The sequence below is a fragment of the Accipiter gentilis genome, chromosome 12, assembly GCF_929443795.1.
Source record: "Accipiter gentilis chromosome 12, bAccGen1.1, whole genome shotgun sequence".
NCBI classification, from domain to species: Eukaryota; Metazoa; Chordata; class Aves; order Accipitriformes; family Accipitridae; genus Astur; species Astur gentilis.
In genome coordinates this window covers 1,543,456-1,559,352 of record NC_064891.1, presented here as the reverse complement: position 1 = coordinate 1,559,352, position 15,897 = coordinate 1,543,456, and the positions used below count along the sequence as shown (strand labels likewise).

The following is a 15,897-nucleotide window of genomic DNA, read 5'->3' as shown; positions in this document are numbered from 1 at the left end:
TGTTAACAATAAGTTAACTTCTATGCTTACATGGTTCTAGGTCTTCATCAGACAAATATTCGAAGTCTTTGTAGCCTTTGCTGTCTCAAGAGACTATCTTAAAGTCTGCAGAAGTGATCCCAGTAAACAGATTTTGTCTATCCTGTGAATACATGGAGCATTTCAGTACAAAACCATCATCAGTTTCCACAAATTCACTACATCACAATACTTTCTGTCATGGAAGAGCATTTTCAAGAGCGATTACACATAATCCTCATCATCTCTTTCAAGAATTACCTGATATACACAGTCCACATAAGAGAAGGCTGAAGCAGCTCTGCAGATAGGGTCTTTATGTTACTTTTATTTCAAATGTGATGTACATAACATTAACAAGCATGCGTTCTTCAGGAAAAGATCCAGAAGATTAAACGTGTTCATTAAATACAGCCTGAATTTAAAACATACTGACCAAAAGATACTTAACTAACTTAGTTTACTTTAAAGACACAGAAGAATAGCATTCCTCTGTTTGATAACAATGCCTGGCCTAAATCATCCCACCCCATTCCTTTCTCTTATAGATTCAGAGACAACAAATTCTGTTGAAGGAATTAACAAAACTTTTGCAAAGTACCACGTGCGTACATAATGAGGGGCAGTAAAGTTAATTTGTCAGTCTAAGACTCTAAAGATAAAAATGATTTCTTTCCCTAAACTAAAAAGCTACTTATTATAAAAGCTTCTCTAACAGTTAACGCAAATTAAATTCACATACTTTCTGATAAACATTTCTGTTTCCAGACACCACTGTAATAGTAAATTATAGAGCTTGAACACAGGAACTACATTGATTAGATCTAAGCTGCAATAAGAGGAAAAACTTAAATCTTGACAAAAATTATTTGAATAATATAAAGCGATGTATGTCCTCGAGATATTTATGAACCTGGAACACCAACAAGAACGCGTAAGTGCCATCGAGAGGCAGAACCAGGCTGCCATTAACAACTGGATGACGATGGAGTGGGAAAGGGCAGTTTTAAGTTTGGAACCAGGAAGTGATGTAAAAGCAAGTGTAATCACATTGAAAAAAGGACACAGTGCCTTTTAGCTCCGGTAGGTATTAAATACAGCACAGCATTGACCATCTCCTTAACACTACGGCCTGAAGAGAATGCAACTTCCTTTCCTGACCTCCTAGTTCCAGGGCCAAGAAAAGCAAAGACTGAACTGAATGGAGAGTTCAACTTCTTTTACGCCCCTTTTTAAAACAGCAGCGATGACAGGGAGCTTAAGATATAGAGATATTTTGGTCTAAAAAAAGTCTTCTCACCTGTCAGCATACTTGATCTCAAAAAGAAACTGCGAAATGTCAGGTACCCCGTCTACCTTTGAACTTCTTACCGACATCTAGGTTTTCCCCTGAGTTTTCACAGGCTGTCTCCTCCTCAGTAGAACAGACAAGCACACAGTTGGGAAACAGACTGTATGTACTGTCAAATGCGTAGCACAAACAAACTAAAGCACAGGGCGAGCACACATTGCTGGAATTCTGGAGTATGGCTTCCCATTCACACGCATATACTGTAGACCTTCAGCCACTGTATGTTTCTGCGGCATTTGATTTTTCTCTATTTTCAATTCCATCTGGTAAAGAAAACACAGAAGAGCAGGACCCTAGCAACTGACCCACAGGATGTTCACCAGCTGTTTATTCTTAATGAAGAACCAGGGAAATTCTATAAGCTTTCCCTTCAAAGTCTTTCTAGACTCCTTCCAGGGAGATGTGGAGAGGACTCATGGAGACAACAGTTTTCGCACAGAGTTATGATTTCTGGATCCATGTCTGAACATAGATCTTCATCAAATAAACAACATTCAGCCTACACTCTTCACTTTTTAGTACATCCTCTTCATATATGAACTGTCGTATAAATTTTTACTCCTGAATAGCAAAAGTTAACACTGACAGACATATGTGCTCCTTCCCCGACTAACTACTGCGGTGTTTTTCTTCAGTTAACAGCAAGTTAAGATATTCTATTAAAAACAATCTAAGTTTTGCTGTAGTTTTGGCTCAGAGGGAAATTCTGCATGCTGCAGAAATGCTAAAAAGCAAAGCAAAACAAACCCCAAGCAAACAGAGTCCCATTCCCAATGAGACCCGTCGTTCCCCAGCCTCAGAGTAAGGTTTGGATCAAAAGCAAGAGCACTTGCCCGTGCTTCGTGAAGAAGCAACTTCTCCAATAAAGAGGAACAGCCAACGCTACTTCTGGCTTTTAAATTGCATTAAAAAATGCTTTACATGAAAAAGCACCTCCTTAATAACGTTTTCCTGTGACAACGCCAGCAGCATTTTCCACCCAAGTGTTATGCAAAAAGAGCAGGCAGGAGGCAGCCACAGGGTCTATTAGAAGCCACTCGACCCTTTAAGGGAAAAAAAAAAAAACCACAAAAAAACAACAACAAAAAAACCCAAACAAACAAACAAAAAAAAAAAACACACGGGGCGGGGGGGGGGGGGGGGGGGAGCGGTTTGAAAACCTCCCGGCTTACGGCACGGCGGCCGTGCCCGTCGCTCCCAGCCTTGCACAACTTTCGGCCCCGGCGGTTCCGCTCGGCTCTGACGGGCCCCGGGGAGGGAGCGGGTCCCGAGCCCTTTAGCCGCCCGCCGCCTTTGTTCGCAGGGGCCGGCTCTCCCGGCCCGCGCCGCGCCGGGTACAAAGGGGGTGGCAGAAGTTGCGAAGGAGACCTCAGCCCTTCCCGGGGGCCGCCGTGGCGGCGGCAGCGGACCTTCCCCCATCTCCTCAGCTTGCGGCAGGCGGGAGCCGCTCGCTCGCTCGCCCGCCCGCCCGCCGGGCACCAGACCGTGCGCCGCCGGCAACGTGAGCCGCATGGGAAGCGACGGCGCCGCGCCCCCCGGCCCGGCCCGGCCCCCGCGTGCTCCGCCGGCGGCGGCCCCGGGGCACCCAGCCCCCCTCCCCCGGCGGCTCCTCCCGCTCACACTCACTTTTCGGGGCGGGCTCCGCTGGGCTCTCCCTCCGCTCCCGGCGCGCACGCCTTCCCGCCGGCGGGGCGATGCCGGCGGCGAGGCGGAGCCCCCCTTCCCCGGCGGGAGGGGGCCCACTGCCCCCTGCCCCGGGGCTGCCGCCGGGGGCCGGGCGGCTTCGGGGGGGCAGGCGGGTCCAGCCCCCCCCCCCCGCCTCGGGCGGGCTGCGGGCAGGTGGTCCTCGGGGCCGGGCCCCGGGCCCGCTCCCCCCGCCCCGGCTGCGGCTGTCCCGGAGGCTCAGGTGCGCCGCCGCGTCCTCTCACATGGAGCCGCCGCCTCGCCGCCCCTCGCTGCCCCCCGGGCCGGTCCCTGCGCCGCCGCCGGCCGGGAGGCGAGTGGCTCGGGCCGCGGCCCCCGTCCCGCTCTCCCTCTCATGCACCGCGGGCGCCGCCGGGCCCCTGCTCCAGCGGCGGGAGGGGGGCGGGGGGAGAAGGGGGGGGGGGGGAGCCCATAGGGCCCCAGCCGGGCGGCGCGGGGCAGCCGGGCGGCGGGGCTCGGCGCCGCGGCCGCTCCGCTCTCCGGCATGTGGGAGAGGCAGCGCGGGGCGCTGGGCGGCAGGGCAGGGCCGGGCCAGGCCAGGCCGGGCCGGGGGGCCGGGCGCGGGGGGAGAAGGGGGGGGGGGGAGCGGCGGGCAGCAGCGCCCCGGGATCCGCTCGTTTCCTGCGGCGCCGGGAGGGGGCGGGGAGGGCGGGCGAGAGAGCGAGCGCGGCGGCGGCGCGCGCGGATGACAGCCGTAACCCGGCAACAGGCCCCGCCTCGCCCCCGTGCCGGCGCGGGACGATGACGCCGAAGGAGGACAAGGTGGAGCCGAGCAGGTACCGCCGCGGCTGCACGGTTCAGACCGGGACAAGGGGGCGGTGTCACGCGGCGGGGCGGGGCTCGCCCCGCGCGCAGCCGCGGTTGGCGACCTCGGCGCGCCCCGCCCCCTCCCGCGGCGCGGGGCGGGGCAGCTCGTAAGCTCAGCCTGGGAAGGGGGACGGCCAAGGCTCGCTCAACCCCCACTCCACCCCCTGCCCGTGACGTCAGGGGCGCGGGGACGGGGCGCAGCCGTTGCCTGCCCGCCCGCCCGCACGTGCGCGTGTCCCCCGGCCGTTGGCGCTGCCATGGGAACGGCCGGTGGGAGCCCGGCGGGCCGGGCCGGGCCGGGCCGCGCCCCGCCCCTTCTCGGCGGCCCCCGCTTTGTACCACTTTGTACCCGCAAACCTGCTCAGCTTTGAGGGCCGGCGGCGAAGGGTGCTGGTCCTGCAGCGGCCACCGCTGTGCCTCGGCCACGCAGGTGCTCCCGGAGCCCGGGGAGGCCCCTGTCCCCTCTCTGCCTGGCCTTCTCCAAGACGACGCCGAGCCCTGGGCGCCTCCGACTCGGTAACCGGGATAATGGTTATGCAGGCCCTGCTCTCCTAAAGATTAAAAAAAAAAAGAGTAATTACAGTAGCCTCTAACATTTATTACGGCGTTGCGGCTGTTACACGAGAGCTCTGCCAGGGTTCCTTTAGTATGAGATGCAGAAGGTCTGACACTCTTCGCTGAACGCGAGGAGAAAATAAAATACTTAATTGCTGCTCATTAAGCGCGTGGGATGCCTGCTCACAGCATCCAGCCCGTGCACTGAGAAAAGCTTAGGCCCTATGGAAAAAAAAAAAAAAAAAAAGCAGTATTCGATTGTGTTGCTATCATAAAAGGTGTACGCGAGAGCAAAATCAAGATTACTCTTGTAGCTTACGTCTGCCATTTCCTACCTTTTGAGTGCTAATCTTTGCCGTGTTAACGCATCTCCCAGGCAGACCGCAGACAGGCAGTAGCTGCCCCTGCCCGGACCCCATGCCAGCTCTGGGCAGGAGGCCGTCAAAATCTAAATCACCTTAAAAGCCTTCTGAGTGCCCACTAGCTTTTTCCCATCTGCTATTCAGCTTTAATACTGCCTCTTACACTCCGTCATCTTATGCTTCATGTTTCTTTACCCTTTCCCATAACCTCGTTTGCCTGACTTTTCTCTTCCTGTGTATTAAAAACAGATGTTAGAGCTTACCTGAGTCTCCAAACCTCTCCCCTGTCCCCACTGGGACAATGGAGCAGAGGAAAACTCTCAGGCTTCGGAGCTACAGCCAGGCCCCTTCCTCAGCAGCTGAAGCTCCGTGCCTCAGCTGCTGTCCAACTTAGGCTTTTTGTCACAAATTGGCAGGGGGTGCTTTTGCAGACAGCAGCTTCCTTCACCAGCGAGCTCTGCTTCCTCACAGAGCATCACTCACCTTTCCCACAGAATGACAAAGCAGCCCTGTGATAAATACATAGATAAATATGTAAACAGGTAATTAATTTAAACTTTATATTCCTGGAGCAGGCAGGAATTAAGTCTGCATGAGTAATCTAATATTTTCATTTTTGGTAGAGTTAGACTAAAAGAATGACAATGTTATTTTAACATCGGGGCGGGGGGGGGGGCACAATTTCTTAAGTTTACAAAAACGCGTGTGCCTTTTTTTGCCCTCTACAAAGGAAATAGCAGTGCTAAAACTTCTACGTCTACAGTATGGATCTCTGCCCCTTGAGCTAAGAGAATGGAGGTCTCTCCCTCAGACCTTGTCCACGTCAAGGGGTTACTAGTTCCTATTTCTTGGACCTATTCCTTATTCTTCTGGCTTTCCATTTCATTGCGGTGTTCTCCCTCTGCCAGTTGAATAATAGATTTGCACATAGATCAAACACATCTGGGACACTAATACTGAGTACATATTACTACTTGGGAGTGAAGGAAAAAGTTGGCTACCTAATCAGTGTAGATCACTGACAATGGCAGATGCATCGCTCAGGAAACAGAAAATCACTACTCTGCCAGTACCGATGATAGTGCCGAGACTCTATGTGGATTTAATGAAAATGTTATGATTTTTTATTAGTCACAGATTAAAATGGTTCAGCGCCTAGTCTTTAATGGAAATGTGGTCATGACTGACTGTACTTCAAACAGTAGGGATAAAAATAGGAATCGTACTGCAGATGAATGCATTGGCAGAACTAAGCAGGGAGATTAACACTGTTGTATGCCAGATTCAAATGCCACCACACATACAGTTTCAATAGAACTTATTTTAAAAATAAAACATTGAACAGTTTTAAGCAGAACTGTATTGTTTTCAACATACAATCCACTGAGAACACACAAAAAAACCCCAAACTTGCCCGAGGTTATTACTGTGCATGAAATAGTGACAGAGCTAGAGAAACAGTTTTTAAGCACTCTGTCTGAAGGGATACCTGCTGACTGTCTGGATGTGTTTTCTTCTCGTGGTGTTTTTAATCTTGATAGACTGACATCTGTACCAGAAGCTGGTATTAAGCTTAATGGCAAGACTGCAATCTATCATTTTTTTATTACATTTACAATGCACATATAAGAAAAACTGCACTGAAATACATTAAAACTCCCCCACGACCTTGGTAACAGAAAAGATTACATGCTAAAAGGCATAGAAAAATTAGATGATGAGTTGAAAATGGGAGTTAGCCAGGAGAGAGAGAGAGCACGCACACTAGTAACAAGTCTACAACAAAATTGTTATTATAGAGGAAAGCTGACCCTGTACTGTACTATGTCATCTTTAAAATGACATAAATAATAAGGTGAAATAACCAAACCAAAGGAGCAAATTCAAATACTAAACCACCATTTTAAAATCTGATTAATTTGCCCATTTTTCTGGTTTTATCAGATGTCTATGGTAAATTTTGTAAGTTTGAAGTGCTGTTTGCAGATAAAGGGAAGCATAAAGGATTTATTTTTGTGGAAGAACATGCACCCAAGTGAAATTAATGCTGAAGGAGGCATTCTGTACAAGGTTTAGTCCGTTTTGACTAACGCAATTGAAATTCACATTCTTACTTTTTAAAGACTATTTGCACAGAGTGTTTACAGACAGATCTATCCTAAGGGCTTGCAGTGTTCCACATCACACTGCCTGCAGGAATGAGAATGGAAAGCGAGTGCTGTCTCAGGTGGATGTTTCAGCTTCTCTAACCTGCCCATATCTGAGGCTCCACGTGTCAGGGTTTGGGATGGGAGAGGCAGACAGCCCATGTATTGGGGTCACACGTGCAGGGGTCCTGGGCCAGGGAGGGTTGCTGCCTGAGAAACCAACCCTTTAGCAAGACTCCTGTGAGGAGGGGGTCCCACTAGACACAAAGTCCTGGCTTGCAGCATAGTGCTTACCCACGTTTCGGATCCCCCCTGCCAAAGGCAGGCCAGAGCTGTGGGGAAGCTGTGCTGTTGCACTGCAGGTGTAGGAGGAGGCAGGCAACGGAGCCAGGGGACACAGGATCAGCAGCTGTCTTAATCACAGCGCGTTCTCCTGGGTTGAGAAAAAAAAATCTGAGGAGCAGAAAAAAGGTAGCAAAATGGGCAAGATAAGTAAGTGACAAAGGAGGAGAGCCACACTCTTTGTTGTTAGTGAAATAAAGATTGGTTCATCTGTCTCAAACTTCACCCTACTAGCTGTAGCGTGTATGTTACACATAGGCTGTCAAAACCTTCATACTAAATCTACTAATTCAGACTGCCTGCTGCCACTTCCTAAATGGTATGAAACATCCTATCTATCTGCTACATGTAAGGATATGACAGGCTGCAAGTAAAGAAGCAAAAAGCTCCTTTTTTAATAGGCAACCTTCTTGGCAAAGTCGCAGTTAGTTCTACCTTTAATTCCCAACAAATGAAACTGCTGTTGTAGCTGACCTTGGGAAGGTCATTTTAAATACCCTGCATGACAGAACTGAAACCTCCTCCCTCCCAACAGCTAGACTTTTTCTCACTTCTGTTTCCTTGCTATTCTTTTCAAGAATGTTTTTAGACTCACTGGTAAGGCATAATTCACATTACTCTCACAGTTTTACTGAGTACTGTAAAACTGTGTGCAAGCAAGTTGTACTGGACTCAGACAATAAAATCATGGTTGTAGATAGAACCTATTGCATTAAAACAAAATATAGAAGATACAACAGAAGTGACAACAAGAAATCAAGAATGAAAATCTTCTTTCATCTTCATTCTCTATGGGAAATAGGGCCTCACGGACATACTGAGCTCCAGCAGAGTTATAATGTAAATTTTCTGTTCCAATAAAAGGAACACATAAAGAAAATAAGAGCTAGCCAAGATCTCATTTTCAAGAGATGTAACAGCCTAACACTTCCCAGTTGCAGATAGCAAGTCTGGGAAAGAGAGAAGAAATTTCCAAGGTAGATGTGGCCAATTTTCATGGATGCAGTCAGGTAACTGGAGCTTGTTTCCCAAGCCTCCTCCCTGCTTGGGAGACAAAGGGAGAAAATTTACTGCAGCCAACATCCATGAGAGTTTAGCCAGACATAACTACAGCAGAGCCAGGATCAGGCTGCAAGTAAAGATAAAGGATGACGCTGTGACAGCACCAGCTCTGGAAGCTGATAGCACAGATGATCTCATCAACAGGGAGCTTCAATCTCAAACCGTAGGTTTTGGTGACAACACCATCCTTTGCCATGGACATCTACTTACAAATTTCATAGCAGTAAATGTCATATCAGACAGGGTTTGTGAACTCTTACCCTGACTCAGGAAAATGGCCTAATTTTTGATACTTACAGAGATGATACAGTGCAAGACCTTTGGGGTTGGGGTTTTTTTCCCTATTCCGTATCTCCATTTCTGCTCATTCTGTTACAGGTACTGTAATGGTTTTGGCAGGAGTAACTTATAAAATAAAAGAAACGGTGCAATCAGTGAGAAGGTTAGCTAAAGATTGTCTGTATAATAAATAGACTAGTTTTAATGATAGAGTTAATTACCTTTGCATGTCTGGCTATAGCTTAATGCAAATACAACTCGAGTTAAAACAGGTCTGGCCTAAGTGTGCTACACACTGATATTTTAGTGTGCTTATAATACAAGAGTGTTGCTGGGGCTTTTCTTTACAGTACTGTTAAATACTGCATGCAAAATTGTACTTTTAAAAGACAGAGCTTTAAACAAAAACACTGGGGTCTGTGAAATGTTTGGAACCGACCCCCAGTTTGCCCTGACCTGTGCAACATTGCAGGCTCAGATCTCTGATCTCAGACACCTTATGGGCAGGTATTTAACTCCATCCCTACTACTAACACACCTGATAATGCACTCGAGTGCATTGATTCCTGAATGTTCTCCAAATCTGCACCAAAACACAAAGTTTGTCAGGTCCACCAAGGCCATGATGACAGCAGGACTAAACCAGCACCAGAACCTTGTCTAAAATTAACTGTACCCTGGAAAAGTCAGGGCAGACATAGCAAGCGTAGTGCAGATCAATGTATTGGCAAAACTACATTGGGCAGTCTGCCTGAAAGCTCACTGCTAGCTCGCTTTGTCAGCCTCTTGCTGCCATTGGACCTGAAATTAAGACTAGTAAAAAGATATGTCTAAGAGCAGCTATTTGTTCCCATAAAAGCCACAGAAGGAACACAGAAAATTCCCATGGGAGAGCATCTATTCTGTGCCTCTGTCAAGTACTAGTTTACAAAACATCAGCCTATTTATAGTATTTGCCTAAGTGTGTACTTGAAGTTGAAAGTGTTAGCACCTTTCTTCTATAATCTATATTTAGCCATGGTAGTCTGTCATGGTAAACAAAGCAGGTTTGGTGGGAGCAAATCCTAATAAGGTATCCCCTAGTACTGAAAATAACTGAGTCACAGTTGTAATATTTAAACTATTTATAATACCCTTAAACAACAGTTCATAGGAAACCACTGTGGAAACCTGTTTTCAGTAACATTGCTGTTTTCTGCTACAACTTGATCTTAGTGCTGAATAACCTCAAGCCATAGCAGAGCCCCCCTTTTTTTCCAGAAATTTCATTAATTTCTTGCCCATGTCTCCAGAGGTAGGTAGTTCTACAGAATTTAAAATTCATGTTTTGACTTAAATTTGAATACCTATATTTCCTCTTTATTTCAAATACTATCTGACACTGTCCTGCTCTCCATGATTAACATTTTGTTCAGCCATCTCTCTTTGGCCATCAACATCAGCTCCTGCAAAAAGGTTTGCACAGATGTAAAAAAGACAATCTTGAGGAGAAAAAGACATTAGACTCAGGTATTCAGCTAACTTGGAGAATTATCACTAACTGTAACAGTCAACACAGCATTCTCATCAGTTAAAGTTTCTGAAGCCATTTCTACTCTTGATTTTAATTATGTGGCTATAAAATGGGACACTGAAGTTTTAGGCAATCAGCACCTGTTCCTCCAAACTAATAAAGTCAGTGGAATGGGGATAAAGGCACTTTGCCAAAGCCTATCTGAGAATGACAGCTCTCAATTTATCTGAATTAGGCTGTTAGTCCTGCAATGGAGTGGCAACAGCATCTCATCAAATTCTAGGCTTTGAAGCTTTTCTGAGATTACATTTTGCAATCAAAAATACTGACAAACGAATATAAGCCTAGAACTTCATTTCAATTACTTCGCATGCTCTCCAGTTAGTAACTTGTTTCCTGTGTCACTGTCTTTTACTTGGGAGTACATTCTTACTTCTGCCATGTCTAAGCAAATCAAACTCTCCTGTGAATGAATAAAGTATGATCAAGTTTCTGTAGCTGTGCTACTCCAGAATCAACAGACTTTAATTTAACTACCTCTGTTTCAGTAATGATATTTTAATTACATTTGTACATACAGAAAGAGAGAGCGCAAGAACAACTTTTAGATTACTTAGCTCTGTACTAAAATAATAAAGACACAGCTATTACACAGAATTGTACAATACAACCTGAAAACTATACAGATTTGGCAAGCCTTATGAATAATGAATAATATTGATATCTCTTAATGGTGCAATCGAAAATAAGAGTTTTTGTTAGCCAGTCATGCTGCTACCCTTTTTTATTTAGCTTCAGCTAAATAAATCCAGGCCCCTAGGAAGAATGGAGAGACAGCATGGTTTAACATTTTACACTTCCTCAGCGCTCTTTGAGATAATTTTTCAGTAAATTAGCAACAATTTAACAGCAAGTTATTAAATTATATAATGAAGAGCGGCTTCTGCATGGCAGGTTTAAAGCGCGGTGCTACACTCTCTGGCTTCCTTTAGGAAATGCCTGTTCTCATAAATCCATATCACATTAAGTCCAAAGGCAACCAAGTGCATTGAGAAATAGAAGCATTCAGCACATAGGGAACACTAAACATTGACAGTATCTGCATCCAAGTGCCCAGCTTCACAGAGAGAATTCCCAGACTTGCTTTTCAAAGGCAGAACCAACAGATGTTACCAGAGGAACCAAGCGGACGGCTGCAGAGTTGTTCTTTCTTCAGAACATACTTTTGCTGTAGGCAGATGACACCAAATTTTCCAGAAGACAGTAGTGTGGAGAGCTAAATAGGCTCCTAGGGAAACCCCTGGTTCAGAGAAGGGGGAAAAAATGATACCATAAAATTGTGTTGAATACTGTCTTTTTCCCCTGAAAAAGGAAACCCTGAAGAGAGGAGGTGTTACAGGCCTGACAATTGCTATGGTGAGTGATCCCTTCAGATTATTATGTCCCATCTATCTCAGATGTAAAAGTTAGCAGTGCAGCATAAAGCCCCTTTACAGAAAGGAAAAGCTAGAGATCTCCAAGCACCAGCAGGAAGGATCATCCTGAAATACAATGGGAGGGGAAGAGAAAAAACATTTTTGATTCTGTAGTGCTTTCAAGGGTTATTCTGAGGGTCATCATCACTTTCAGAGATGGTGCTTCTGTGCAGGCTATATCATGCAATGCTGTGCAGGCCATATCATGCAATGTAAAGTGCTTTAAACGTTTTAATTAAAGAAGCCAGCCTGAATGCAGTTGCTTGTTAGAAGTGAGAAGTAGTCTCAGCTGCCTGAGAGGGAAAGCTGAAGGTAATTCCAGGATGTTCGGAGGCAGTCCAAATAAATTTCCAAAAATTTACAGGATTCTTGTATAGTTGGACCCTCTTACTGACCCTGTCATTATAAAAGCAAAATTTATATATTTTTTTTTAAATGAATGTGTTTATGGGAATCAAACTGTTAGTCTGAGTAACCTCAAATATGGTTCTCATTAGCAAGGTGTTACCACAGCTTTCTTGACTAGTAGTTGGTATTCCTTTGGGTAATATTAACAGCTGCAATCGGAGCCTGTTAACTATTACCCAGATTAAATAGCTTGTCATTCAGATTTATGTAATGGGGGAGGAAATAAGGATGAATTCCCTTCTAGCACTCACAGGTTGAGTATTTATTGTAGCTTAGCTTGTATAATGAGCTTGAACCATGTCATAAGCTTGAACAAAAGCAAGATAATATCTCTTCTGCAGCTCTGCTTAGGTCAGGTTCTTCACTGTTTCTATTAAGCAAAGCAATGAGCCTACACAAGTTATTTTGCAGAATTACCCCTTAGCAGAAGCAACACTAGAAAACAACTTAACAAACAAAAATTCCTCAGCCAGAATGTCTCCTCAATTATCATCTTCGGTGTTGCTCAGAAGGCTACCATGCAATAAAACTTATCCTAATTCAGTAGGAAACCTCAAGACCCACCTTATTTGTAGAAAAAAAACGCCGAGAGTTATAATACTCAATCAGTTGCATGAATATTAATAGTGCTGAGAGCTTTAATCTAGATAGTTCTCAAACTTTGCAGACTTGTTCAGCATTATGCTCATCGGGCCTTCTGGGAGCATGCCTCAATGTCACAGAGCTGAAAACGGTTGCTGGAGCTGAGGAAAAGCTCGTACCGGTTTCTGATGCTGCTTGCGGTGCTACTGTGCACGCTTTAGCAGCAGAATTTGGGAAGGGGGGTGGTTAGGAACAACCGCAAACTCCCACACACAAGGCTGTAGAGGAAAAGCAGCATGCTAAGGCTCAGCAGGCAGAGCCCGGCCAGGTGCATGCCAGCAGACTGCATCCCTGCCTTCCCCCGGGATCCCGGGCTGCAGCAGGAACCACTCCTGCAGCCTCCAACATGGTGTGTTAATGATGCTGCGCACAAAAACCTGATGCTCCCTAGCAACTGCTGCTAGACAGGCTGTGGCCTTCTGGATTTCTGTTAATGCTGCTACCAATAAAAAAAGCCATCATTTTACTGTCTGATCGGCCAGGTTAGCCACTCTGAAAAGGTAAAAACAGTCACAGGGGGTTGGCTTTTCACTCAAGAATTGAGGAGGAGTGAAAAAATGCTTTGAAATCTCAGACTCTCCTTGGGATGTCTTTATAAAAAGTCAGGTCTTTCTTAGTTTCGCCCCCGGACTTGGCAGCGGCTTCAGAAGCATGGACTTGGCTTTCCCCCGCGCGCTTGCAGAGGACAGGGCACCGAGTGTCACGCCATAGTTTCGGCATGTGCCGGCTCTGGGGGCCCCTCTTAACTCCACGCTGCACAGCACTGTCCCCACCCCGACTGCCATACCAGCTTTTTGTACAGCCTTAATGAAAACCAGATCAGAAATAACCCTTTCTTAGGAGGTTTATTTTGAAGCTCAGTCAGCTAACTGCTCCTTTGTTTTCTATGACATGGTGATGCTGGGGGCCAAGGAAGCAGGAACTTCCCAAATCCAGCCTTCTATCAAACCTAGTGTATGGCAGGTTGCGTTTCATATAGCCTCCCAATAGCTTCACTCATTTCTGTTAAATGGTTGTTAAAGCAAACGTAAAAGAGAGGCTCCCAAACAGTTGGTGGAAGTCACATTGACCTCACTAAGGTCTAGAACTTCACCCATTTAAATAAAAGGGCAATGAAATATTTCTTGTAGTGTCATCGTAAACTTACCTGTCCTGTGGCTGCCGTAAAGCCTTCCAAGCTGGATATGGCCTGATCTTCTAATGCAGAACATGAGACCATGCATTTCTTAGCTTTCACTTTCCAGCAGGAAGGAAAGTGTGAAACTTGGTTAATTTTCTCCTGTTGGTCACTGGGGTTTTAAACACTTGATATGCAGGGCTGAGTCTGTGACCTGGGCAGAGAAAGTTTGTGCCATGAAATTCGAATCTGTTCCATGTCCTTTGGATCTGAGTTTTAGTTTCACCACCTCCGCTTTTCTGTCAGTGTTAGCTGCTTTTTGTTGTTACACTTCCAGGAAAGCCATTGAATATCTTCTGATAAATGGTGAATTACATACTTACGTCTGTGTGCTTATTTCTGAAATCTGTAACTGTAGTTCCTAAAAGTTCAACTACATCATCAGAACCCACAGCATTCATTTTCTTCATCTTATCTCTTTCTGCTTCATAAAATTCATCAGGCGAGCCAGGTGAATTAACACACTGAGGATTACAAAGGATTTCAGCAAACTGGCTGCAGAGCTCAGCTTTGGTGTGCATTATTATGATGCAAGGACTACAAACATTTTGTTGTTTAAATTGTTACACTAAAAATAGCCCCCCTTTAAAACCTTGTTGCGCAAGAACAGCCGGTAATTGTTTAAAAGGTATAGAATAAGCTGAAATTCTTAAGTAACAGCCCTAAGTTTGTAGTTAGATAATTAAGTCCAATGCTTTATAATAACTACAGGAATCAAGGAGGAATTTTTATTGTTATACACCCATGGAATCTAGACGTACTGCAGGAGGATTTGCTCTTCAAAGCAGTAGGTATTTGTCATGGGCAGCATCAAGATACTAAACTTGACAAACAAATTACTTAATGACATATTTTCCCACCTTTTTTCCTTTGTCTTTCTTTACCTAAAATAGGTTACAATCTTGTCTATCATTTTTTAAATGAAAATTAACTACAGTATGTTTCATTAAGATCCATCTATAGCAATTCTAGCATTGGAAGCATAGTAGGGTTAATGCATTAGGCTTTCACTGATGAAGTCCTAAATTCTGTTTCAGAATAGCTCCCATGCAATATGAATTTCATTATTTAAATCTGGTTTCTAATGGCCACAATTAGTGGTCTCTGTTTAAGGGAAGACCAGCACTGAAGTATCAGGCATTTCTGCCTTTTAGGTTGCAAAAGGAAAGAAAAGATTTCTACCAAACCAAATACAAAGAGAACCAATATCTGACAACACTGAGTGCTTGAAGCTTCTCTCACTTTCTCATCAGTGACAAGCTTTCTATATAATCTTAGATACTAAAGAATTCAGGTGCCTGAAATCTGGGTAAGGCAGTGACCAACCTTTATCTGCACTGACTTCAAAGCCTGCCCTTCAAACCTTCCCCCACCTGAACCAACCAGCAACCACCTGCACTGGAAGTCCTTATATCTCAGCCCTTAGGAACAATTCAGCCCAGCATCAGGAAACAGGTATCACCTGGAGTGACCTTGCCCACCAATTTGCTTTGGCGTGGTCCTCTTATGCTGTAGACTTGAAGCAGTAGTGTCACTTTGTGTTCCTGACTCACAGCTGTGGCTTGAGATTTGAGATAAGGATGGAAATAAAAGCAAGGCTGATTGCCTGATGGCTCTTGTTGAGGGAACTAGGCAGCATGGTGTTAGTTCCTATGGCTCCAAGGTAAGATGTATGCTAGGGAGGCTTGGGCTGATTGGGCCCTAAATAATGGGGGTTTTTTATGAACCTGTTGAAACTAGTATCGGAGCCCTGCGTTAGGTGTGTTGATCCCATGTGGTGCCAGGAAAACAACAGATGTCTTGGAGACTACTCTTAATAAACAGCATGTTGGATTAGAAAGCAGCTATTACATGTGAATGCTGAAGATGGAGGGCTTTTAAGAAGTCTTTTTTTTTTTCCCTGGGTTCTTGGAGCTGTTTGCAGTTGGCCTGCTTTTGTGTTAGTCTAATGAAGAGCTAGTTAAAAAATTGAATATACCCCTGTGCTGAGTGTTTCTCTTGGTGTGTTCTCAGCAGTTCCTGGCTCAGTATGGGGTTTTTCTGGACTGTTGTTCA

General features: G+C 45.5%; 1 protein-coding gene across 7 annotated transcripts in view; it reads right to left on the bottom strand.

Annotated features, from left to right (window-relative positions):
• The window catches only part of FBXW7 (F-box and WD repeat domain containing 7), a 189,365-nt gene extending 186,156 nt beyond the window's left edge, over positions 1 to 3,209 (bottom strand). For 2 of the 7 annotated variants that reach the window (XM_049814588.1, XM_049814587.1), the window contains exon 1: positions 2,996 to 3,209. Coding sequence is in view for 4 of the 7 variants with exons in the window: in XM_049814592.1 (XP_049670549.1) it covers positions 1,390 to 1,395 (6 nt within the window). In the remaining 3 variants the exon portion in view is untranslated. The other 5 variants (XM_049814592.1, XM_049814593.1, XM_049814589.1 and 2 more) reach the window with 4 other exon arrangements.
• Between the last annotated feature and the right edge of the window lie 12,688 nt (positions 3,210 to 15,897).